The 25,470-nt window shown below is 40.5% G+C and overlaps 1 protein-coding gene across 2 annotated transcripts in view; it reads right to left on the bottom strand.

Annotated features, from left to right (window-relative positions):
• LOC126236530 (uncharacterized) overlaps positions 1-25,163 on the bottom strand; it is a 34,367-nt gene extending 9,204 nt beyond the window's left edge. Inside the window, exons 1-3 of one of the 2 annotated variants that reach the window (XM_049945897.1) lie at positions 25,046-25,163; positions 22,015-22,239; positions 19,359-19,653 (exon numbers count right to left, since the gene is read on the bottom strand). In XM_049945897.1, coding sequence (XP_049801854.1) covers positions 19,592-19,653; positions 22,015-22,239; positions 25,046-25,073 — 315 coding nt within the window. In that variant the 5' untranslated portion in view covers positions 25,074-25,163 and the 3' untranslated portion in view covers positions 19,359-19,591. Of the gene's footprint in view, positions 1-19,358; positions 19,654-22,014; positions 22,240-25,045 lie in introns of those variants that run through there. The other variant, XM_049945899.1, reaches the window with a different exon arrangement.
• Positions 25,164-25,470: the final 307 nt, after the last annotated feature.

Below are 25,470 nucleotides of genomic sequence, written 5' to 3'. Positions count from 1 at the left end.
TGAGGTTTTTGGAATTCACTGACTATTTACACCACCTTTCGTTTATGTATTCTATGGGTTAGACGTCGTTTGGTAGGACGACCTGATATGAACAAGCGCGGATGCCTATTAAGATGTGCATTTCATAGTCCATGTGCAAAGGAATTTTATTATTGTTTCCTTCCATAAAACCATCTCTCAAATATGTGGCAGTGACCAATTATTCGCAGAGTGTATAAACAGATTTTCACGCGAATTATTATCTCAGAAATTATGTTAAAAGAAGGTAACAAAAAATGTGTGCAGTATTTTAGTACACAATGTACAAGATTTCTGTGAGCAATCAAAAGCATTGACAACAATGGACCAATAATTAAAACTTCATAATTTTATACATCCATAAATGAGCCAACGAGACAGCCACGTTTCAAATTCATACGGGTTCTACTAATGACATATTTATAGTACATCAGAGACTCATATTATATCCCATTAAGTGTCTAGTCTAAACTTACGTTTTGTGAACTGCATTCCCACGAGGCATCACAACCCTTTTGTGAATAAATGATATGCAAACGTCGAGACCTGAGCCCTTGCAGTACTACCGTTACCTCTGTGCATGCTTCCCTTTGCTCTAAAGCCGAGTGTTGTATGCCACACACTAAGCAAACAGCTATTTAACCGCATGGATAGCAAAGTAAATACAAACCTATACAAAAAGTCGATTTACATATGTCGATGAGGTAGGTGAATGTTGAAGCGAAACATTCGTTGGGGAGCAACAGTGTGTAACTTGTCGTATTTCAGTTTCATAACACACACCCAGGTATAGTGGGCTCTGCCTATGTGTACTCCGTGTTTTCATATGTATTCGTGGAAACAACGTGGTCCTCGATTTCTCAATCAGCAACACACCCAGCAGAATGAGAACACCTCAGAGAGCAGAAACGCTCAACATAAACGTAAAGCTACACTATACAGTTCTCCTTATCAAGCTTCTCTTAGAGATCGCAACAGAACACGTCCTGTAATTCATATAATGTTAACAGCAACAACACGTGAAAATTATCTTTTCTTACACCGTTCTATACAAGCAAAGATTCTGAAGGTCTTCCTATCGTTTATTACACCGTTCTATACAAACAAAAATTTTGAGGGTCTTCATAGTGTACATTTGTTAACTGACCAAGAGCTGGTCTCTAGCTTAGCCGGAACAAATCAACTGACAGTGAACTTTGGAAGTATTCTGTTAATCGCTACTGGCAATTAAAACGTATTTCAAAAAAATGTTTTGTGAAGTTTTACATATAAAAAAGCAGACAGACTACAATTGCTTAAATAATTGGAACCAGAAGGAGGTGGTATGCATTGCAACGAAAAGACTTGACGGCATCCTAGAGAAAATTGAAGCGTTTCAGTTATCTTTCAGGATCTTTAGGCGAACTTCATTTGACCGATAGAAACGAGTTTGTTTCCAATCTCCTCTAGAAAGTTTTAGTTAGCGTACTGTTTCACAACACAAAGCTGTTAGACATGCGGATCATCTAGTGTTTCTGTCCATGAACCAGGAAAGATGTTCCAACCACGGTGCATTTACTGCGAAGGTAAGTATCTAATGTGGAGGTGGGAATGCCTAAGAGAAGAAAATCCAAAATCTTAAAGTAAATTATTCTGTAGCGTAGAATATGCATAACATAACATTAACAAGTCGCCTCTAACACGTCATAAGCATCGACCTTCATTAGATCTGCAAGGGCCACAAATGCTTCAAATCAAGCAAAGAGGGTTATATTGCCACGAAGACATATCTGTACAAATACAAAGGTCAGGTTGCATCTGTTAAAAATCCGTGTAAAACTCTACACTAAGGCAGGGAACTGCGAGATTCGTGAGTCCATGGCTCCAACTCTACCCATCCCCTTCCTATCCCGCCAACTACACCCCTCAACCCTCCCCAACACCATCGTCACAATAGTGACGGGCTGCAGTCAGATTTAAATAGGGGTCTCAATAATGTGCAAGTCAGCTGATCAAAATCATTAACAATCTCCGAAACTTCCGGGAGACTCACTACAATCACGAAGGGGGAAAAAGGGTGTCACCCATACTAAACCGGCGTTTGGATGACTACAGGACTCAGATAGAAAAATTAATAGTACATACAAAAACTTTCTGTATATGTGAGACCTGAGTTTCACCTGGCGTATACAACTTTCAAATAACTTCTGGAAATTCAGCCAGGTAACACTTTCATCGACCGCCGATATTTCGGCCGGAGAACACCCCGCCATTTTCATGGCAAACTGCAATGGACAGACGACGTACATGCAAATTTAAAACCTCGGTTCTCGGACTGCTGCAGGAAAGATAACACACACGCTGAACACTAGTGCCACCAAAGACGACCAAAGTCAGAGATATCGATAGTGAGACTATGGTGTATATGTCTACCAGGTAGACACTACAAACCCTTTGCAACCTAATGCTAACCATAACTCTGAGGTAGAACAGCAAAAAGTGGAGTCGCTGTGCTGTCTTGTAAATTATCAGTCACCACACATCACCCTTATCATTTGACTATAGACTGTATCTGTGTATTCCAGATGATAACATAATGTCAGTAGTGTACCGTATGCAGTTTCCCCACCATAAGAACTCAACAATAAAGAGGACACCTTATTCAAGACCTTGCAGCAACGTTTCTTCGGACAACTTCTCAAGTGCATTGTGTCCATTATATATGTATGTAACACACTGAATGAAATTCCATAGTAATTAGTCTGACAAAATGAAATTGTTCATGGCGGCATTTTTAAATTAATACACACATTTTGGCCAACTTCCTAGACTGTAATGAATAACATCCGGCAGGAGAAACAGGAAGTTGAAAATTTGTGTAGGAGTGCATGATACAAATAGTTCCCAAAACTGGAAGCTGTCTGGACTCAAAATTATAGAACTCGTTGAAATTTTGTGTAGAGAGGCCTCACAAGAAACCATAGCCAAACTATCTTTGATATTTATAGCATTGTGAGGGGTCACCCCATGATTTCCTTTAGTTTTTCACTGTATTGAGCTTTAAATAATGTTAATCCACAAGAACGACCACTTCAGAAGAGCTCATGATTGCAACTGAAAAAGAAACGTGATTCCAGCTGCCTTGTTGTAGTATGACGAGCTTGGGATCGGTGTGATTGCCGGCTTTAGGTTAGTTAGATTTAAGTAGTTCTAAGTTCTAGGAGACTGATGACCTCAGCTGTTAAGTCCCATAGTGCTAAGAGCCATTTGAACCATTTGATAGGTGACATTCAACGCATGTCATAAAATTTCTGGTGTGCACTATTTACACTCGTCTCGAAACGCTTTTCTTTAACGAAATCTTTATGAATAAATAGGTCCTTACACACTGTCTTCATTTTTTAATTCGTTTTATAACACAGGTAGGATGGTGTAAGTAAAGTATAAACTCGCTTCATAAGTAAAAAAATTATAATGATTGCAGTTCATATTTTATTGCAATGAATTTCAAAAGGTAGGAAATGTTGCACTATGATGGTTGACGGATGGTTCTGCTGACGAAGACTAGGTAACAGTGACCCAAGGACCGAATCTCGAGACCGTTGTCGGATGCTCCAGAGCCTATCGTGAATTACAGCATCTGGACAGTGAGGTTGACGCCCGAAACACGAGTACGATGCCTCAGCGTAGTTTGGTTGCATCTGAAACAGGCGTCACCTAGTTGTCCATCGGAATGAGGTTACTTGGAACCGTTGTGCAAAGGAATCAGAAAAATACAACACCATTTATATAGGTTGTGCTGAAAGGAATGGCGTTGGTAAAGCGCAAGTATTCTTTTAAATAAATATAGTAATAATGTATTAAATAAAAAAAGTGTCCACAGTCATATGGGGCTGACTCCTTCATGGCACCGCCTAGCGTCCGGTACACCATGAATTAATGTTTTCACTTCGATCAGAATCTTTTTCTGGCAACAGTCAACAGCATCAATATACTTGGAATAACGCATTATACACACACTTATGTCTTACAGTAGATTTGTTCATTGCCCATTTCCAAGATGGAACACGTTCACATTGGAAAAATACTCACTGTAACAACGCCACTGGTTACATAGCATGCATGTCATGTGAAATTGATACAATAGATATTTTTCCACTGTAAGTATGATCCATTATCTAAACTGGCAATGAATAAATGTGTTACATGGCAACAGAAGTATAACACGCTTTTCTAAATGTTCATCGCTTTGAATCAGTAGATGACCTCAACAGCAGCATTGTAAATTTAATGTTAACAACATGCAGTGAGACAATGTCTCTCTGTTTTCTCTGCATTTCCAGTACAGTTAAGTCAATAACCACCACACACACACACAGCAATTCACATGTACATCTACATCCATACTCCGCAAGCCACCTGACGGAGTGTGGCGGAGGGTACTTTGAGTACCTCTATCGGTTCTCCCTTCTATTCCAGTCTCGTATTGTTCGTGGAAAGAAGGATTGTCGGTATGCTTCTGTGTGGACTTTAATCTCTCTGATTTTATCCTCATGGTCTCTTCGCGAGATATACGTAGAAGGGAGCAATATACTGCTTCACTCCTCGGTGAAGGTATGTTCTCGAAACTTCAACAAAAGCCCGTACCGAGCTACCGAGCGTCTCTCCTGTAGAGTCTTCCACTAGAGTTTATCTATCATCTCCGTAACGCTTTCGCGATTACTAAATGATCCTGTAACGAAGCGCGCTGCTCTCCGTTGGATCTTCTCTATCTCTTCTATCAACCCTATCTGGTACGGATCTCACACTGCTGAGCAGTATTCAAGCAGTGGGCAAACAAGCGTACTGTAACCTACTTCCTTTGTTTTCGGATTGCATTTCCTTAGGATTTTTCCAGTGAATCTCAGTCTGGCATCTGCTTTACCGACGATCAACTTTATATGATCATTCCATTTTAAATGACTCCTAATGCGTACTCCCAGATAATTTATGGAAATAACTGCTTCCAGTTGCTGACCAGCTATATTGTAGCTAAATGATAAAGGATCTTTCTTTCTATGTATTACACTTGTCTACATTGAGATTCAGTTGCCATTCCCTGCACCATACGTCAATTCGTTGCAGATGCTCCTGCATTTCAGTACAATTTTCCATTGTTACTACCTCTCGATATATCACAGCATCATCCGCAAAAAGCCTCAGTGAACTTCCGATGTCATGCACAAGGTCATTTATGTATGTTGTGAGTAGCAACGGTCATACGACACTCCCCTGCGGCACACCTGAAATCACTCTTACTTCGGAAGACTTCTCTCCACTGAGAATGACATGCTGCGTTCTGTTATTTAAAAGCTCTTCAATTCAATCACACAATCGGTCTGATAATCCATATGCTTTTACTTTGTTCATTAAACGACTGTGGGGAACTGTATCGAACGCCTTGCGGAAGTCAAGAAACACAGCATCTACCTGGGAACCCGTGTCTACCGCCCTCTGAGTCTCGTGGACGAATAGCGTGAGCTATGTTTCACACGATCGTCTTTTTCGAAACCCATGCTGATTCCTAGAGAGTACATTTCTAGTCCAGCAACGTCATTATACTCGAACATAATACGTGTTCCAAAATTCTACAACTGATCGGCGTTAGAGATATAGGTTCTGCACATCTGTTCGACATCCCTTCTTGAAAACAGGGATGACCTGTGCCCTTTTCCAATCCTTTAGAACGCTACGCTCTTCTAGAGACCTACGATACACCGCTGCAAGATGGGATTGGAGTTGGCAATGTGATAAGGCAAACCTGGGCCATTTTGTTTGTGCATGATGCATACATTTAGGATCAAGTATACAAATAATGCTAAATTATCAGCTTCCTCTTCCTGTTAACCAATTGTTTCTCTAATTTATTTTTGGACCCCTGGAGTTGAATTGTGACCTCGAGGGATTATCCACCCTAGTGAGAAACCGCCACCCATGCCTCTCGCATTCCTCCTCTCCCAACATCTGGAAGTGACACATTTCTATTGTCATTCCTCCAAAGTTCAGTTTACAATCACTCTTCTACGTTTCCTCCACCTGGGATATCCCCCAGACTTTCTGTACACACTTTCACGTGCACCTCTTGTCTCCAGTCAGTATATTGGTGGAAAAAGAACTCACTTTGCGCTGAGAGAGGGATGTAAGATAGCCTGTTTATTTGTTTATTTTATTTTGGGAGGGTTGGGATGTCCTCCACAATCCCCAGCCCCTCAACCCTATCCCTCACATTTTCCATCATGTGTGTATCCGTTGCCTCAAATATGAACACAACACCCCCTCCCACCTCTACTTGTGAATGGGCGGTAAACTGGCTGGAGTGGAAGGTACTGTCTTTACTTTTGGTGGGATATGTGTTCAGTTAACAAGATGTTGGTGATGGACACAGAGGATTTTTAATAAGTGTATTACCTGTAAGCATACAACTGGGAACTGCATTCTACAGCCTTCTATGGAACAGATGGAAGCAACTGATAATGAATAATTATAGGCGGAATACCTTTCAAGAGGATATAGGACGATAGACTGAGGATGTATTACGCTACTCATAAAGAATACTGCCTGTAATAGAACTGCTCATGTATTTCTTTTTTTTTTAATGGCCAGTCAGTATACAGTGTTTAAGACAGATTTGTCCTTTTCCACTACCACAGACTGAATGAAGCTAAGATACTCACCTTGGAGTATGGGCTCAACTGAAATGGGTCAAATGGCTCTGAGCACTATGGGACTCAACTGCTGAGGTCATTAGTCCCCTAGAACTTAGAACTACTTAAACCTAACTAACCTAAGGACATCACAAACATCCATGCCCGAGGCAGGATTCGAACCTGCGACCGTAGCGGTCTTGCGGTTCCAGGCTGCAGCGCCTTTAACCGCACGGCCACTTCGGCCGGCAGGCTCAACTGAGGACGCTTGAAACGGATTTTCTCTCATTTCAAATTGAGTGCACGTATATGGTCACTTTGCTGTGAGCTCTAGTCCACAATACTAGTCGAAATTGACGGGGAAGTCACAGAATAATTGCCTCCAAACGATCTACAAATGTATATCGCCTGGGGAAGTTGTATACAGGCCCATACATACGTGGCAAGATCGACAGGACATCAAAAAACCACTGAAGTGCAGAAGAGTAGCCTCCTACCGATCTACAAATGTATAGCTACTCAGAAAAGTGTACAAAAATACGTGGTAAGAAAGCAAACTACCATTGAAGTGTAAGAAGGCCAATACACACTACCACAACTCTTGGAAAATACGTCACTACTCCAATTACTTATCTAAATTGTAATAAAAAAACCATCACTTGTAAACAACATGTCATAATGCAACATATGCGCTAATATTTATGAAAAATCATTGTAATAACACAACTACTACAATAACTAAGAGTAAAATATATCGCCAGGACAGAGACGATTTAGCTGCATATGTGATCACCCAAAAGTGTGCATACAATCCAACCATGTTAGAAACAATTTTATCTCCTTCCTTACTTCCCCTCTTCCAATTACTCCTCCTCCGATAGCTAGACGTAACGGTGTTCCAAGCCTGTGCTAGAATTTCCCTGTTGCTGAACGTACACGAAGAAGTTGTGGTGTGACTTTATAAATATGTAACGTGTGAATCCACAAGCACCCTCCAATACTAGTAGTTCGCACGTCAATCGGCCACAAAGTAACAAATACTAAATATATTCATTGTGTTGTAAGGATTGACATTTGAAAACCCAAGTACACCCCTACCACAATGTTTCTAGTTAACGTATCTTGCAAAAAAAAAGCATTCTGTTTGCACACACTCGTGATAATGACGAATGCAGTGTCACCAGACTGGAGAAGTGTCAGGAGCCACGCCCACACGAGCCGTGCCAGACGTTGCAGGCGCCTCTCCAAGGTATTCACATGTCAGCTGCAGCGGGTGCAATGATTACAGAGAGGCCGTCACTGTGAAGTCCCAGATGGCAAACCATCAATGTACACTGGGGAACAATCGTCTAAAGCAAAAACTTATCATACTGAATCTTCTCAACATTTCTTGTAAAAATCGGAGAGTACATACACCACACATAACAGCGACATTACTGTCGCTGCACAATCAGAGTAATTGCTAGATCGCTATTCACCTATCCAGAGGGCGCTGTGAGCCCCGCGTCCAGAATTTGACCCCCAAATTGCGCCCAAGAGCCGACTAGCTGGATTCTTTCCTTGCACCCGTCTGTTGCACGAGATTAAGCACAACTTCCGATCGCATAATGCGTCATGACGACTCTTGTCCTCTGCCCATGGCACACTGCATGACAAGCAGGTGTGTCTTGCAACTACACCCTGGAACAGACTCTCCAGGAGGTGCCCTTTTCAGGTAACACTATGGAGAACTGATATTCGAAGCTTACAAAAGGATTCTACTTCTACCAACATATATCTCACGTAACGACCGTAAATCAATCTATGAGATATTGACGATCCTATAGAGGTTTATAGCGGTCTTTTTCTCTCTCGCTGTATTTCCAAGTGGAATAGGAAAGGAAATGCCTAGTAGTGGTACAGGGATATCCTCTGCCAAGGCTTGCGAGATATATCGATATAGATGTAAATCTAGCCTACCTATTAAGATGTCAGTCCAACCATTTATAGACAGACAAACCTTATGGAAGGATTTTGGCGCTTATTTGTCAAGAAAGCAAAGGAACTTCTGCTACTGATTGTCTCTCTGTAAAAACTTTGGCTTATAATATTCACAACAGTGCACAAAGAATTTCAGAAACATAGCATCAAAATTTCTTTGGTAATGAATGATTGTCTATAAATATTCCCTGCACATGTCCTACACTCCTTTTTCACATTTCTATGATTGCTACGCTAGAGATACGAAAGTGTAAGGGTGTCAGAGTCTTTAATGACTGCGTAGTATTCCATGAGAGAAATGTCACCTTTTTTCCAAATGGTGCGTAACTCCATAATACGAATCTAACAGTATCACACTGCTTCCATTAAACTTTTTCATGAAAACTGTAGTATCGCACACCATACACTGATCAGCCAGAATATTATGACCACCTACCTAATAGCCGGTAAGTCCTACTTTGGCATGGATAACAATTGTTATGTTTCATGGCATGGAAACAGTAAGGCGTCTGTAGGTAACTGGATGGGGTTGGAACTACATCCGCGCATACAAGTCACCTAATTCCTATAAATTCTGTCGATAGGGGAAATGAGCTATGACGCCATGTTCAATCACATCCTAGACGTGTTCGATTGGGTTCAGACCTTGCGAGTCGGTAGACCAGCACTTCAGCTTGAACTCGCGACAGCGTTCCTGAAACCACTCCATCAATCTTGCTATCCTTGTGAGATGGCGTGTTATCTTGTTGAAATGTGCCACTGCTGTTATAAAACACGATCGTCATGAAGGACTGTACATTGTCTGCAACTAGTGTCATTTCATCCTGGCCATCATGGTGCCTTGCACGAGCTCTACTGAACTCATGGATGCCCTGTGAATATTCCCCAGCCTAATGGAGCCGCCACTGCTGGTCTCCAGCCCACAGTACAAATGTCAAGGAGCTGGTCCTCTCGAAGAATACAGATCCGTGTACTTCCATCAACATGATGAAGGGTATAGCAGTTCATCGGACCATGCAACCCTCTGCCACTGCACCAGCGTCCAGTGCCGATGGTCACATGCCCATTTCAGTCGAAGACGCTGATGTAGGGGTGTTAACTCTGGAACATGCATGAGTTGTTGGCTGCAGAGCCCGATAGTTAGGAGCTTCTGTGAAAGATAGCCAATCTTGGAGATCTTGTGTTCGTTTAAATTTGGCACGCTTTTTTCGTTGTTTCTGCAACAGGGTTCTAATTCGTTTTATATACCAAGCGGGATCAGCACCGTCGTTTGTAAATTTATTTGGTACGAATTTTTCAATTTCTCTCGAAACTATTTCTTTAAATTCAAGCCACATCTGGTCTCCACTTACATTGTTAATTTGGAAGGAGTTAAGATCGACTCTGAGGAAGGCACTGAAAAAAGGTGCTTTCTCAACATGTCTGTACCCTCTCCGTCGCTATCTCGAAGCATCTGGTGTTGAGGGAGCTGGCGATTGATGTTGGTGGCGATGTCCCTCATATGCGTAGAAGTATTTACAATTTTTGTTTTCATATATTTGTTATTGTTATTTACAAGAAAACTGATTTTATATAATGCAATTTTATTCTATATAATATATTTTAGATCATTTATCTATATTTATAATTATTTTAAATAATATATTTGATATACTACATTTTATATAATTTTATTTTATATAATGCAAAAAATTTCTGATAGTGGCAAAAATTATTAATTGATACATATATGATTTCTTTTCTTTATTCTAATTATGTCCTACCACTTCTTCATCCTTTTATTTTAAAGCATTTGTGATAATTTTCGAATAGTACGTTTTTTAGATAATGGATTATTCGTTCTTCATCTTCAACGTTGATTTTCTGGTTCTCTGCCACTCTCTGCGGTGAATGAGACAATGCATTGGCCAGAATATTTTCATATCCTGGTATGAATGTGGTTGAAAAGTCATACTCCTGCAATACTTGCGTCCATCTTGCCAAATGTCCGTGGGTTAATTTGGCAGAGATTAAAGACTCTAATGCTTTATGTTCTGTGTATACTTGTGTTTTTGTGCCAAACAGAAAATGTCGACATTTTTTAAATGCCCATACTATGGATTGAGCTTCTAACTCTGTTATAGAACAATTCTTTTCAGCTTTCGATAGTACTCTACTTGCAAAGTCTATTGTTTCATGTATTTTCTTACCGTTTTCTTCAATTTGTTGAAATAATACCGTCCGCAGCCCGGTCTTTGCACTATCAGTAACTAGACAGAACTCCTGACTTAAATCTGGGTGTGATAAAATCGGAGCATTAGTCAGTGCCTCCTTCAGCTTACGAAATTCTTCTTCTGCCTGTTTACCCATATCCAGGGTATGTTTTTTCCCGTCAGCGTATATAGTCTAGGTGCTGCAAGAGTGTCTATCCATATAAATGCTTTGTAAAAATTTATCAATCCCAAGAATCCGCTTAAACTTTTCTTGTTGTAGGTAGTAGGAGTATTACGAATAGCGTTCATCTTCTACTCGTCTGGCGTTATGCCTTCTGCAGATGTGTTATGTCCTAAAAATTTAATTTTTGACTATCCAAAATGCGATTTGGTAATGTTAACGGTGACCCCATGTTTTTTTACAATTTGTAGGAAATTATCCAGTGTATAATTATGTTCTGCCCAAGATGCCTCCTCCACAAGAACGTCGTCCACATAGCAAGTAATTTCCTGAAGTATGTCGAGATTCAGTGTAGAGTTCATACCGCGAATAAAGGCACCTGACGAAATTTTCAGATCAAATGGTAAACGTTTAAATTGGTAACAACGACCAAAGACAATAAAGGCCGTGTATTTTCGACATAAAGTTTCCAATTCTATTTGCCAAAAACTTGAACGCAAATCGATGGCTGAAAAGATCTGTACTCCATTAACCTTCTGAATCAACTCCTCCAATTTCTCCGGTCTATCTGTTTCCGAAATTATGAGTGTATTTATTTTTCTCGAATCGAGTACCAAACGTGTGCTCCCGTCCTTCTTACTCACAATGTGTAAGGGTAAATTATATGGTGACTTGGCTGATTCGACTATGTCATCATCCAACATTTATCTGATCTCAAGAAATACTTGCTCTCGATAACTATATGGTCTGGAATAAGGTGGAACAGAAAAGCGTTTATGATCTTTGACCTCAAATTTGTATTGAAAGTCTTTAATGCTACCCGTCTCTGGTGCAAATACCTCTGCATGTGAGCTCAATATTCCTTCCAAATTTTTCCTATCCTGGAGCGAAATATCATCTATTTCCTCTATCTTATTACTAATCTTTTGATGAATTTCTTCTATTATTTCTGGTGGGAGTGGGTCAGGGTTTTCCTCAAACTTATATCTAGGGTGTTTCTCCTCCTCTATTTCATCCCCTTCTTGACTTAAATGGAATTGCATTACTTTTCCCTGTTCTTTATCGTCATTCAAAGCCATTTTCATTTTTTCCTACTGTCGCCTGCTGATATTTTACCGGTAACTTCATTCTACATAGACGTATCAGCTCTCCCCTACTGTATGGTTTGTCTAGCCATTGATTCTTTTTTTCCATTGTCTCAAAGAATTTTACCACACTTTTCTCCCATGAGTTTTCATATTGTGTCATCTGAAGTAACTCGTATTTAATTTTGTTTTGCGCCAACTTAGACAAATATCTGCCGTTCTGAACTGTAGGTAAGACGTACAGGTAGCAGCGGTCTTTTGCATCACCTCCGCTACTGTTCCTGACATGTGCGCACAAATTAAGTCAAGTTTGTGAGCCACGCTCCAATGGTTTGGCAAGCCTACTTGGAACTGATCGATGAATGTGCGTGCATGCAAGCTACAGCCTTCTTCCTTGAAATGTTGAAATTTTCTAACTGTTAGGAAGTGGTCTGCATCATATCTACTCATAAATCCGGTTTTTGACTAATTCCAGGACTCAAATAATCTGCCACTTCTTGTGTCATCTTTCCTATTCTCTGGTAATCTACTATCTGTCTGCATATGCTCAGTTTCCTGCCTCATAATTGCATCATATCGTAACATTGGTGAACAAAAGTGTTGTTCGTTTGTCTCTACTCTCGTTATTCGCGGTACTGTACCTGTGCTACTGTTAAATTGTGTCAATGGTTTTACTGGTTCAGTCGTCTGTCTTTCTATTGGTATCAGGTGACTGTATGTGTCCTGTTTTTCTAGATACTGTGCCTCGTTCTGTGGTATGTCATGTATTACTTTAATCGGGGTTTTCTGTTTCGATTTCTGTGTGAGTATTACGTCTGGCCTCGGTTCTATTTGAACTTTCTTAGACGGCGCGTGTTCGTGTATTGAATTAATGCTTGACGTATCAGTTGATTCGCTACACGTGTAATCGGTCTCGATCTTTTCTTCGAAAGATTGTAACAACTCTGTTCGCAGCTTTTCAAACTGATCTTTGTGTTTAAGTTCTGCCTTATTGATCCGCTGATCATATTTTTTCAGTGCAACTTTTGCGACCTTGCTTTGAATTGCTTGTTCTTCCGAAATTTTTATTGTTGTTTGAGTCGGGTTTTTTTCGTAAAACGTTCCACCTTTTTGTCAACGTTTACGATGTCCAATTGGACCTTGTCCACGTCAGTGCGTAATTGCTGCTGACTTTGTGTTACTACCTGTATTCTTTCTCTAGAGTCTTTCGCGAGTTTGTTTATCTGTGCGATCTGACTATCAATTCTAGCGATCCCTTCTTCCATCTGGATTTTAAACTGTTGAATCTGTGTGTTTATCTCTTGTCTCAAGTTCTGATTATCCTGTTTCAATTGCTGATTCTGTTTCGTCATCTGTGTATTAATACCCTGATTCTGTTTCGTCATCTGTATATTCTGTTTCGTTATACTATCGTTCATTTTTTGTAACATCTCCATGATCGCGTCCTGTCCTGTAACACTGCCTTCAGCTGAACAGCTGCACTGTGTGTTCTCGTTCTGTTGTTTTCTCGGTCATTTACGTCGTTTACTGGGCTATGCTGTGGCGTTTCTAAGTTTGATAACTGCAACAATCTGTGCTGTCCTCCCTCTCCCTGTGTTGTTCTTTGTGTTGAGGACTAGTTGCGTATGTCACTGAACCATTAGGTGGCGCAAACAACTCCGCTCACTGCCCTCTCTATTGTGTATGTCTTGTGTTTTCAGGTACAGTTGTGTCTGTCACGGTGCCCTTTCGCGGCGCTCGCAATTCCACAAAATTCTGTGCCTGTTGCTGAGGCATCTTTAGAATGTGTACAAGAGGTTCGACGTATTCTAAATGTTCCCCCTCTTCCTCACTGTCTACTTCTCTTTGGACGTCAGCTAACTGCCGATTTATTGACTGTATTGACGCGTGTTCTGTCGCTGAATGTGCGCCGAACAAATGCGTTTCTTTAGCTCGTTTCGCTGCTAATCTTTGCCATTTCTTGCGTGGGCTATCTATTTCTGGCTCAGAATGTGCCCTACACGGAATTTAGTATTCTGTAAATTCGATGTTCTCATCCCTTAGATTCCCATCTGTCTTATCTGTCTCAATTCCATCCCAATCTAACTGAGCCTGCTGATTCTGATACTCACCGGCTGTTCTATTCTCTGATTCACCGTCTGTCCTATTCTCAGGTTCACCGCCTGTCCTACTCTCAACAAGCTCGTTTATTTGCTGTTCATCTGACTGATTCTTCCCCATCTTGTCTACTTGCTGTCTATCCCGTAACCATTTGCCTTGTGCTCTTGTTAACATGGAAGTTCTTTCAACACACCACAACCCTATCTACAAAAGTGTATGATCACTTACCAGTTGGTTGAAACAACAACAACAACAACGTCATGACTTCTCGGCTGTTCTGTCTCTCTGCTACAGTCTCCAATCTCCACCTGTGAGCTTGCAAAGGGAGAAAAAATGTTATTTCTTAATTCTAACTCAATTGATACTGCGTCTCTCTATGTTTATGCATCTCATTGCATCTGCGTCTATCATCTGAAATTCCTATGCCCTAACAGCTACTCAAAAATCGTAAAAATCCAAAATTTTCCAACACAATAACACAAGATCTTGTCCCTACAATTCTACTTGTATCTGTTCTAATCCATAATCTTTGCAAATAACTCTTTAATACACTAAAGAAGATTTTTTCAAAGTGATAATGCTGCTACCTGATGTACCTAACAACCATATATCACGTGTTCTGACACTTTTCTATCTTGGTACCGTACCTATTCTACCTATGCTGGCAGTTTTACCTATCCTGGCAGTTTTACCCATCCTGGCAGTTTTACCTATCCTGGCAGGGTCGCCGTTTTCTGTGAGTGTGTGGCTTTTATTTTGTCAAGTTACGCAATGGATTGATCAAAAAAGTACCCTTGGCTCCTGCAAGAATCAATTTCCACCTCACACTACTACAGAAGTCACACACACGCTCCTAATGTACCAACAAGAACTGCTTGAAAAACATTCACCAACAAATATCTTCTGGAGTTGTCCACTGCAAGGAAAAGACACAAAAATATTCTATATTCTTATGTAACTAGTGGAATACTTGGGCACTGGAGTATTGCTAGTTAGTGTAACAAAAACATTAAATGAAAGAAAAATATTATTTATTCCAAAAAAGTTCTCAGAAATCAAATGATACTCTTTCTTGTAAAATAATACATTTCCGGGTTCTTTTTGGAAAAGTAGATTGCATCTTATAGGTAGGAATGCTATTATTTTACAAAGTGTCGAAAGGTTCTTTCTCCATTTTCTTTAAGAATGTTATTTACTTGGCACAGTGGCTGAGAGCTGCGTCTACACAACTTGAATAACTTTTCTAGGTATAGTCAAGGCTGTTGCGAGAGAAATGCAATGAAGTGCACTGTTATGGAGAACATATGGGGCTCACATACGCTCTAGCGCACAATACCGTGAGCTGCGACGACTGCTGCCTGGGGCGTTCGCTACTGACAAATAACACAACTATCTCTTTCTATCTAGATTGACCTTCGCCAATCAAACGGTCCCTATGCCTTGATGAAGTCGAGGACTCCTATCCACTCCTAGTCTAACCGTTGGCATGGTACACCAGTCAGATAACCAGTCCACCGCAATGCCACTCAATATTCACTCACAGGCGTTTAACTAGTGCTCTGTCCATGTTCACACCGCACAATAAGTGTGGTGGCCAAACACAGTGAACAATGTTTAATAGCGAGCTACTCAATATAGAGTATCACTCCGATTTGCTAACGACAGAGGTGCTCTCCCAGTGAAGTATTGAGGAAAGACTTTGTTCCTCGCTCTTTGCGTACATGTACGAGCGCACTCGCTCTCATTACGTGTTCCCGCTCCAAGAACAACAATGGAATGACTCCCCTTTTTCTGGAAAAGTTGTAAGGGTATATCATTCGCTGTCTTCCCTCACTCCTCTGGCTCTTTGCGTCAGACATATTCCGCCAATCAGCATTGCTCTTTTAAACGGGAGGATGATGTTTCGTTTAAGTATACCAATGCAGAAGTATGTAGCACCTCCGTTAGGCATATACTGTCCTCCTGTGAGAACTCCATAGTAACGCAGTCGGTCCATAAAAAAAATGCATCTTTTGGGCACTCCCACACAATGTAGCGTAATTTTTTTTTAAGTCAAACACGAGGGTCGTTATCCCTTCGCTCTGGCAAAAGCTGTCCTTTCTGTGGGTGGTCGTTCCAGCCGAAGTAGGTGTGAGCTATGAAGGAGCAGCCCTCCCAGTGGGCCGGTCGCCTCCCTAGAACGAAAATTCCTGTGGCCGTCATGTTGTGTTTGCAAGCCTCGATTTATTCAACTTCAGTGCGCACTTGCGATTTACTTATTAGATTTGCATATCGCTTACATGAATTCATACAAAATTGACTCTACCTTATCGCGTTTGGGTTCGAATGAAGCGTCTTGATGTGCAGATGTAGATGTAGAGAAACTAAGAAAAACGTGAATTCGCGTGGCTAGACGAGCATTTCATCATCGTCCCTGCCTTAGTTACTGAACCAGTTTGCATGTCTTCCACTAGCTGTCAAATGCAAAAAGTGTTATGCGGATTGTTCTTCATCCTGTATCGTATTAATGATTTTGGTCATTAAGTACCTGTTCTTTTCCTGCTAGACAGACGTACCAATAGTTCCATTTATCTGTACTGCAATCCTCTACAGTGTAGATGTTTTCGATATAAGAGAGTTTGTTTGAATAAATTATTTCCATTTAAAATAAGTTATTAAAGAGCGTTGCCTTTCAGGTTCATTAAACCAGTTTCCACAGCTCGTCGATGCTACTGACCACTGGAGTTTACGTTCAGCCCTTGTTGCTTCTGACGAACGTTAATGACAAGGAGAAATAAGCATGAACATCGTAAGTCTTGTGAATTTTTCATGTCTGAGCATCCTTTATGACACAGTCTGTATCATCTAAACCTTGCCATCACTATAGTTAATTACCCAGCAGGAGTAACAGTAGTGATATGGAACTCGTTTTTCTTTTTCCACAAAATGACATTATTGTCAGTTCGATAGTAAAAAGTTGATGAATATCGTTAGTTAGGCAGAAAGACAGCACAATAACTTTACTTACATGTCTTTTCATTATAGTAATTAGTTCAAGTGTTAGGATGGCGGCTTGTTGCAAAATAATGGCTCCAAATTTTTCATGTGAAATCTCTTAAACTTTATCATTAAAACAAACTATAGTAACATTCTACATCTTTGTTCTTCATATCTAAATGTTTACTCCTCAACATAGTCGCTCTGATGACGGACGCATTACACGTAACGAGAAACCGGTATTATGATGCTGTCACTGTAGAATGTCTGACATTGTCGACATTACTGCAAGCTTGCCTGCACCACTTCATTGCTAATAAAGTGAAGTCCACAGAGGTGTTCCTACGGATTTCGAAGCAGATGAAGACAGGATGGGACAAAGCCGGAGCTGAATGTACGATGATTGATGTCGATGAACCCGAGGCGTTGGGTTGTTGCAGACGTCGCTACGCTCGTGTGTGGTCTGGCACTGTCATGCTGAAGGGGAGGGTGCTCTGTGTGTGGATCAATACTTCGAATTTGTGATTTCGTCTCTCAGGAATCGTAGACGTTAAGTCAGACAACGCCCTGACGCACATCAAAATTCGATGTTCTTTACCGGCAGAAGGATGCAATTTTAGTAAGCGATGTGGAAAAATCGACTAAATAATATCTGTGACATGTGTTTCTTCAGCCGATGTACACAACAGAATAAAAAATTCTGAGGAATTACTTTTCCACAAGACCTCGTAGCTGAGATTTGTTCTCCATCCAAGGAGTAGTTACCATTCTGAGATGCTCCGCACTAGTAGGGTTTAATTTCGTAAATACATTTTTCCATTTATATCGCCACTTTTAATACAGTCTTTGAATTCTGTCTTCTTTGTATGAGTTTCTTCTCTGTTTTATACATTGAATATATCAAAACCATTAATAATCTGTGTTATAGTTTTTCAAATTTTATCTCTAATGACATTACTGCCGACATGGTTCATAACTACCTGAGAACGTGTTTAGCCAATCAGTAGCTTCTTATCTTCATGGATTGTGGCACTAATTGTTGGATGTGTATTTCTATTTTCTAAGCCTGTAATTAAGGTCTACTTAAGTTTTGTCAGCTTTCAGTGATGTGTCACCAAAAGTACTTACAATTTCTTCATATATAGTTGTCATAAAATGCATTAGACAGCCAATTGAAGATTGTGATGCAGCTGCGATTGGTTCCGTATTTGTCCAATGGCATTTATATATATAACAGCTAAAGAGTTCACAGACATCCGTTATAAATACAACTGCATTTAAGTTTTCGTTGATTTCATAAACTTTCATTTAAGTGTAGTACTTAAACATATGTTAAATGTAAAGAGAGAAATGCAAACTGGACCGCGTTCCCTGCCAAGGATGGGGGATGTGGACAACAGCAGGGGTGGGTCCTGGTGAAGATACAACGACTCTTTGTTAGATTATTCCTAATCCATACAGCGCAGACATTCTTCTGTATACGCTCCATTTTCTGGCACGGTCCGACGTTCACTCGAAATATTCCGGCATCGTAGCTGCAGGTGTATACGTGTGGCAGGTGGCATGCACGTGCTGCTCGGGTCACAGAGCGCTTCGCTGGCATCTGCGGTTTGGGAGGCGACTTCAGATGGCAGGATGTGGCCGCGTTGCTATCACGGGTGGCAACCAGGGGTTCTGTAACGCTGGAGATGGCGTCGTTCCAGTGGCACGGCGATGGCGTTGCCCAGAGTGCAGGTCTGGCCATCGATGAGGAGCAGGAGCAGTCGGATGGCCGGCCAGAGAAGACACCATTTATTCTTGCTTTCAACTATTTCATGTGTTATCCAGGAAAGGCAAGGACAAGCCACTGTGGCAGTCATAAGTCCCTGCTGTGTCCATCGGTGTCATCGTTCCAGTCAACGTCTGAAGTCAGGAACCGGGTATTGGGGTGGTCCAAGGTTAGCATGAGTGGATGTTGTGTATTTTGTACAATTAATACGCAGTTATATTTTGCCAGTATTTATGTAAAGGCAACTTATTAGGAAATGAATTCTACAATTGAAATATAACAGTTGACGACATGAAAGTACAGTTTTATTTTATCAGAATAAAACTACTACAAGGCCAACAGAAAGATAAAAAATACACGCAAAACCATGTTTTAAAAAATTATTTTTGCACCCAGTTTCTAACCTGATTGTAAAGCTGATTTATTGCATATCGTGAACCAATCAGACACTATCATAAAAGAATATAAGTTTATTCCATCGGTTTTTGTTGCTAGTGAAAGAGGTAAGTTCTACACTCTTGGAATTTACTGCTTTCCGTGAAAATTGTTGATGTCTTCAGTCAGAAGCACAGCCATCTTGTCTTCACTCAGTCCCAGACGAGTCAGTTCCTCCAGGATGAGCCGACACACTAGTTCTTGGGACAGTCTGACAGGACTGGTTTACATAGACTCTTTGGTTTCACCACATAAACTACAATAAACAGAACGAATATATTTGAACAGAGTTAGAAACTATTAATAGAATTATATACTATTTCACATTTACTATTGACAACACAGTGATAAGTCATCAACTTTTTACATGGCATGAATTTCATCTGTTATGGTCGCAAAACAGTGAGATTTTGGAAGGCCTCTGGTAACACATGCACTACAGAGAATGTCGTTTCCACATGTACCAATGACAGCTCCTTGGGGTCTCGTATTCGTTTAGACCTCACCATTACGAAAAGTATCTTTTTTCGTTCATGCGTTTTTAATAGGTTTTCCTTCAATGGACTGGGAAGTAGCTTGTCTGATCTGGACCCAAATATTTAGGAAGACATGTTTTAACAGGCGGTGAGTGTTCTAATGAGTACTGCAATGCTGGAGCAGGCGTCCTAACTGCTGACAAACGCCCTATGCAGCCGCCATCCTATCCTTAGTGACAGATATTTGGTAGGTGGGCCCTGCGTGTAAACCTGAAGTTTGGTGCATTTCGAGAGAGTTAGGATGTCATAGAACCAACTTCTTCAAGGAGGGTTTTGGTCCCCAAGTGCACGGCATTCAATAAGCCACAAGTCTATTCTGCAACATGCCAAATCATCACCAAATCTGGGCCTCAATTTCGCAACCCTTGGAGAATCCCGAATTTGGGAGTTGGGGAGTGATGACCACCCCGGTCCCTTGTAACCTTATCACCTTTCCCTACGTGAACGACCTGATGCGAGAACGGTGAGGCCTGAGGCTGTATATTGGAATGAGCCAACGTGAAGCGGTACAAAGCGGTTATTCTCTTCTACACATGCAGCACAGCCACGGAATTCCCCCGGCCACACACATCCCCACCCAGTACAGATCAGTCATTGTGGATTGACGAAAAATATTTTATATTCAAAATGCGTACAGAAGGAACATGGCCGACGAAAAAGGTTTGTAATCAATAACATATGCCTGGAAAAATTTATGTCTAGAGCACTCCTTCTTTCTATGAACTACTGATGTGTCAGTCCCCGCTATTCAAGGGGTGAATTTATTTTCGCATGGATTCAATTACAGTCCAGCAATCTCAGTTCGATAGTCTCAAACCTCGCCATAAAGTGTTTAACTCTGGATCTCTGTACATCTTCCCCATCTAGTACAAGCGTATTAAGATAGTCAAGAGATTTCAAGCATGATCGTTAGAGCAATTACACTAAAGAGTTTTAGCTTTCCATTCCCGATGAGGCTGCCGAAGGTGAACGTAATAACTGGCATTACCTTTGACCATGAGTCTCATATTAACAATAAAACTTTCACACAATTTGAAGACAATCTCTTCAGGCAACATATATCTACACTGACTTTGCTGGAAGCGCATACTGAACACCATGTTAACAGAAGTCTGGCAACAGCAGGGCCAAATGTTAAAGAAGAGGCAAATTGTCAAGATACTGGCAGTACTTCCGACCTGTTATGCTCAGGAGGTGTGGATGACATTCCATGCTGACCTTGCTTCCAGTGAATGCTGGATTCTCACATAACTGCTGCCATTCTAGTAGATCCAATTGGGCATTTCTAAGTTCCTCACTTCATTAACGTTGTATGGTTCTACTTCCACACTCAGACCTCCTTTTTCTTTTGCCTGGGGGTTGTTTTGTTGTACATGATCATGAACGGCACCTGTCCATGATCCTAAACATGCTGTAAGACTCAGTCTGTAGTAAGAACAGTGTCCGATGTGTGTAATTGCGAGCACTTTATGATGGAGCTAAGTGAGATTTCTATTTATTCATTAATGTATAACGAGTGTTGTTTATGTACACCAAGCTACAGTGAAAAGAGCGCCCTGCCTTTCATTTTATAATGTTTTACTGTGTATAGACCTAGGTGCCAACCAGTCAACTCAATTACTGTCAAAATAAACAACACAGCACGAATATCTGTTGCCTATTAATATATCTCTTCGCTAAATGTTGAAACCAAAGGCAATGGAGAACTTCATGTCGCGCTATCCAACATAATTCAAATAATGGAACTCAGATTCTACACTGTAGAAAGTTAAAAAATGCAGCATATTTAAGAGTCTAGCAAATAAGTGGAAAAATAGGATTAAATATGTGCAGGAAAATGCTCTGCGTAGTTTTGGTGAAGGATGTCGGTGGGTTGCAATTTTGTAAAGTGCATAATCTTGCATTGTTCACGGGGAGGTAACAATTTGCCGTTTAAGTGTGAGGTAAGGGTAGCCACTTTCCCTTTATGGTATGACTAACTCATATTCTCACATTCACTTTGGAACCCTTCACAACGTATTGTACTTAAGAGTCTGTGATTACCTTATACACAGCAAATGGTGCTATTGGATGTAACTTACCCTTCGGTAGCAGGTGGTAGCAAGAATACAGCTTCAGTGAATTGGCATACAAGTAGAACTTGTTGTCTGCCTGGACACAAATGGTATCCTCGTCTTCTTCCGCGTACGACGCCGCCACCAATGTTCTCACAGCCGGGATGGTGGCGGACGGCTGTTCCTCACTGTGGATGGCGACAGTGGTCGACTCTTCTGGTTGTCCTTGGACCATCGCAACTGCGATCAGTGCTGTAGAAAACAATGAACATCATTACAGATTGCAACTTTTTCTACTGGCTGCTGGTGCAACTTTACCATCTAGCACTCTAATACTGCTGTATGTTAATGTGACTGCTAGCTTGACAATACTGAGATATTGTACATTTCAAATGACTCGTGCCACAACTCTGCCACTTGCTAATGTGTCTCCTCTGGATAGTAATGGTACTCTGTTGTCGGATAGTCTCTAAATTCTACATGAAATCCAATGTACTGATATTAGGAAAGCTATAACATGAGATTACCGCATTTTTGTGGCATTTGTGTAGAATGTTTTAAGACGTGCTGTACCACAACACGATACTCTTTTCGGTAGCTAATTGCTGATATAACTAAACATGTCTCTATTAATGGAACAAAATCGATACTTGAAAAGATAATGTCAAGGGTACGATGAGGAAGTGTCACATGGCCACTACTGATCACAATATAATCGGTGTGAAAGAAAAAGTACTGCATATTTTGATTGGTTGTAGTTTAGATCAAACCATGTGAAATGTCCAGTACAAGTGGGCTCAAACCCGCTTGCCGTAAGACCTTTGAGCAGTAGCAGAAACTGTAAACCGTATTCATAGTTCTGGGTAAGTGGAGCACATACATTAACCCTAACTCAACCAGTATGTATTGTGAACAGCTTGTGAAAACCATTCACATTGTAATATTTTCTCTGCATTTGCCAGAATAATGGGAGCCTCTTATTACAAAAGGTGAATAGCGAACACCATATTGCGCACATCCTTTAGCGACGACTCACAAATGCAGGTCATATGTAATACCCGATGTCTCATGTATTTTTCAGCTACTTCCTTTCATGAGTTTATATCCATTTCTTGTAACTACATCTACTTATGAATTTTGTCATTAATTAAAATTCATCAAAATATAGATTATGCCGGATAAATAAATAAGAAATAATTATGCACGTAGTTGTAGTAAATACGCTGTCAGAGTCAAGAAAAATTATGTTGAACTAACGTAAAGAATATATTCAAGTAAAAAACATCGTTGTCGCTAACTTATACAGTCCTAGAACAGAGGGCACAGATGAGTTGCGAACATCTGTGGTGTGGTAGAGACATGTGTGTCAGCTCGCAATTGACAAATGGAGATTGTTATCGAAATGGTGTTACAATACGTATGTGGGACGGCAAAATATATGTAAGTCAGGATGTGTATAGACACAGAACACGATCGCAAGAAGATTTTGAAATTAATGAAGACAGAGGTGTGCATATATTTTATTCATACTGCTGACTAATCAAGAGGAGCCTACCACCAATAATGAATTTCGTAGTAGGCATTACATCGGATCAGAAGCAACACATCGCAAAGTAAGAACTAGCCAGCGATTTTTAAAGCTCCGTAACAGGTTCGCCAGCGTAATAGTAACTATTAGACACATTCTTCAAAGCAGACTTTCCAGACCCAGGTCGTTAACCACCAAGAGCGTACTACTGTCAAACCATAGCTTCCGTGAAAGTCGTAAGTAAAAGAAATGGTTAAATGAAATTCGATCCAGTTAAAGTTACAACTGATTTTCAATAAAATGTCACTGTTAGAAAAAGCCTTAGTATCTATAATTGTTCATACAATCAGATCAAACTAGAAGTGATTCAAATGCAATTCATATTTTATTGACAAAAGTATGATGGCTAATTGATAGTCAAAGAGAGTTAACGAATTTATGTTGCGTTCTGTAAAGGACTTTATTGCATATGTGTACGTAGCATTAGCATTAGCAAATAACATTTGCCATAAATGACGGTTTCTATGGCATCATTTGCGAAGTAAAGAATTGTATCATGTTCTGGTCACAATTTAACATATTTTCAAAGAGACAGCATTATCATGAATTACGTAATACAGCATAGCTTCTATGGAACGTTGCTAGTCATTGCTCCTTTTTGTAGATGACGACCTTTCTACTCAGCAATCTAAATTCGTGTAGACGACATTGGCATACGCAGTTACGGCTAACTACAGAAAAACTTTATTTATTCCCTTTCTTTTACATTTATATCATTGTTGCACAGAGTAAACACTCTTTTGTTAACGATCAGGTAGTAACTCACTACGATCTATCAGCAAACATTGATTTTCGGATTGGATTCCTTGTTTCTATGTACTATGGAACGATAGGTACACGTGTCACAAAAAGCATTTGTCTAGTCCAGTGAGAATATGAGGAGTACGTGCTGCTACACAACAACAAAATACCGTGATCCCATTCCCTTTCTTTTACATTTATATCATTGTTGCACGGAGTAAACACTCTTTTGTTAAAGATCAGGTAGTAACTCACTACGATCTATCAGCAAACATTGATTTTCGGATTAGATTCCTTGTTTCTATGTACTATGGAACGATAGGTACACGTGTCACAAAAAGCATTTGTCTAGTCCAATGAGAATATGAGGAGTACGTGCTGCTACACAACAACAAAATACCGTGATCCCATTCGATTACTCATTACCTTAGTGCATTCTGTGGGTAATTCGAGATGGCAACAGCTTACGTAGACTTGATGTGTTTCAAAGTAGTCAAGATGAGCAAGTGCTCATGCCTTTTAAGGTGTGCATTTCATAGTCCACGTGCAAAGGAATTTTTTTCTTCTTTCCTTCCATATCACCATCTCTCGAAATTGTGGCAGTGACCAACTTTTCGTATGGTCTATAAATAGATCTTCAAGCGAATTACTGTCTCAGAAATCGTGTAAAAAGGAGGTAATAAAAATGTGTATCGTGAAAGAAAATTCATAGATTCTGCCAATACTTACCAGCAACAAAGAACAGAGGAGCCTTCATTGTACTCGTAAGAAATACTACTGCTCTCGGTCTTACATTATCATTTATATATGTTCAAACATCCAATGGCATCACCGAATCTTATCGTACAGTTCCTTTCTGATTTTCCGTTCCAGGAACTGTGGTTGCATCTATATGCAGGAGATTGACTTTCCTTGTTTTAGAGAAGCTGCGTTATAGTTCGCTCTGTCTTATTTATTACCAACGCTATTTCAACAACCGGGATCAAAAAGACCGTTATCATACCGCACCGTTCACTTCCTTCCCATTCGATGTAGCCGAGCGGGGTAGCTGCGCCGTCTGAGTCTCCTTGTCACGGTCCGTGCGGCTTCCCTTGCCCCGTCGGAGGTTCGAGTCCTCCCTCGGGCATGGGTGTGTATGTTGTCCATAGAGTAAG

This window comes from Schistocerca nitens, chromosome 2 (genome assembly GCF_023898315.1).
Source record: "Schistocerca nitens isolate TAMUIC-IGC-003100 chromosome 2, iqSchNite1.1, whole genome shotgun sequence".
NCBI lineage: Eukaryota > Metazoa > Arthropoda > Insecta > Orthoptera > Acrididae > Schistocerca > Schistocerca nitens.
Note: the sequence above shows the minus strand (reverse complement) of the source record. Positions and strands in the feature narration are given on the sequence as shown.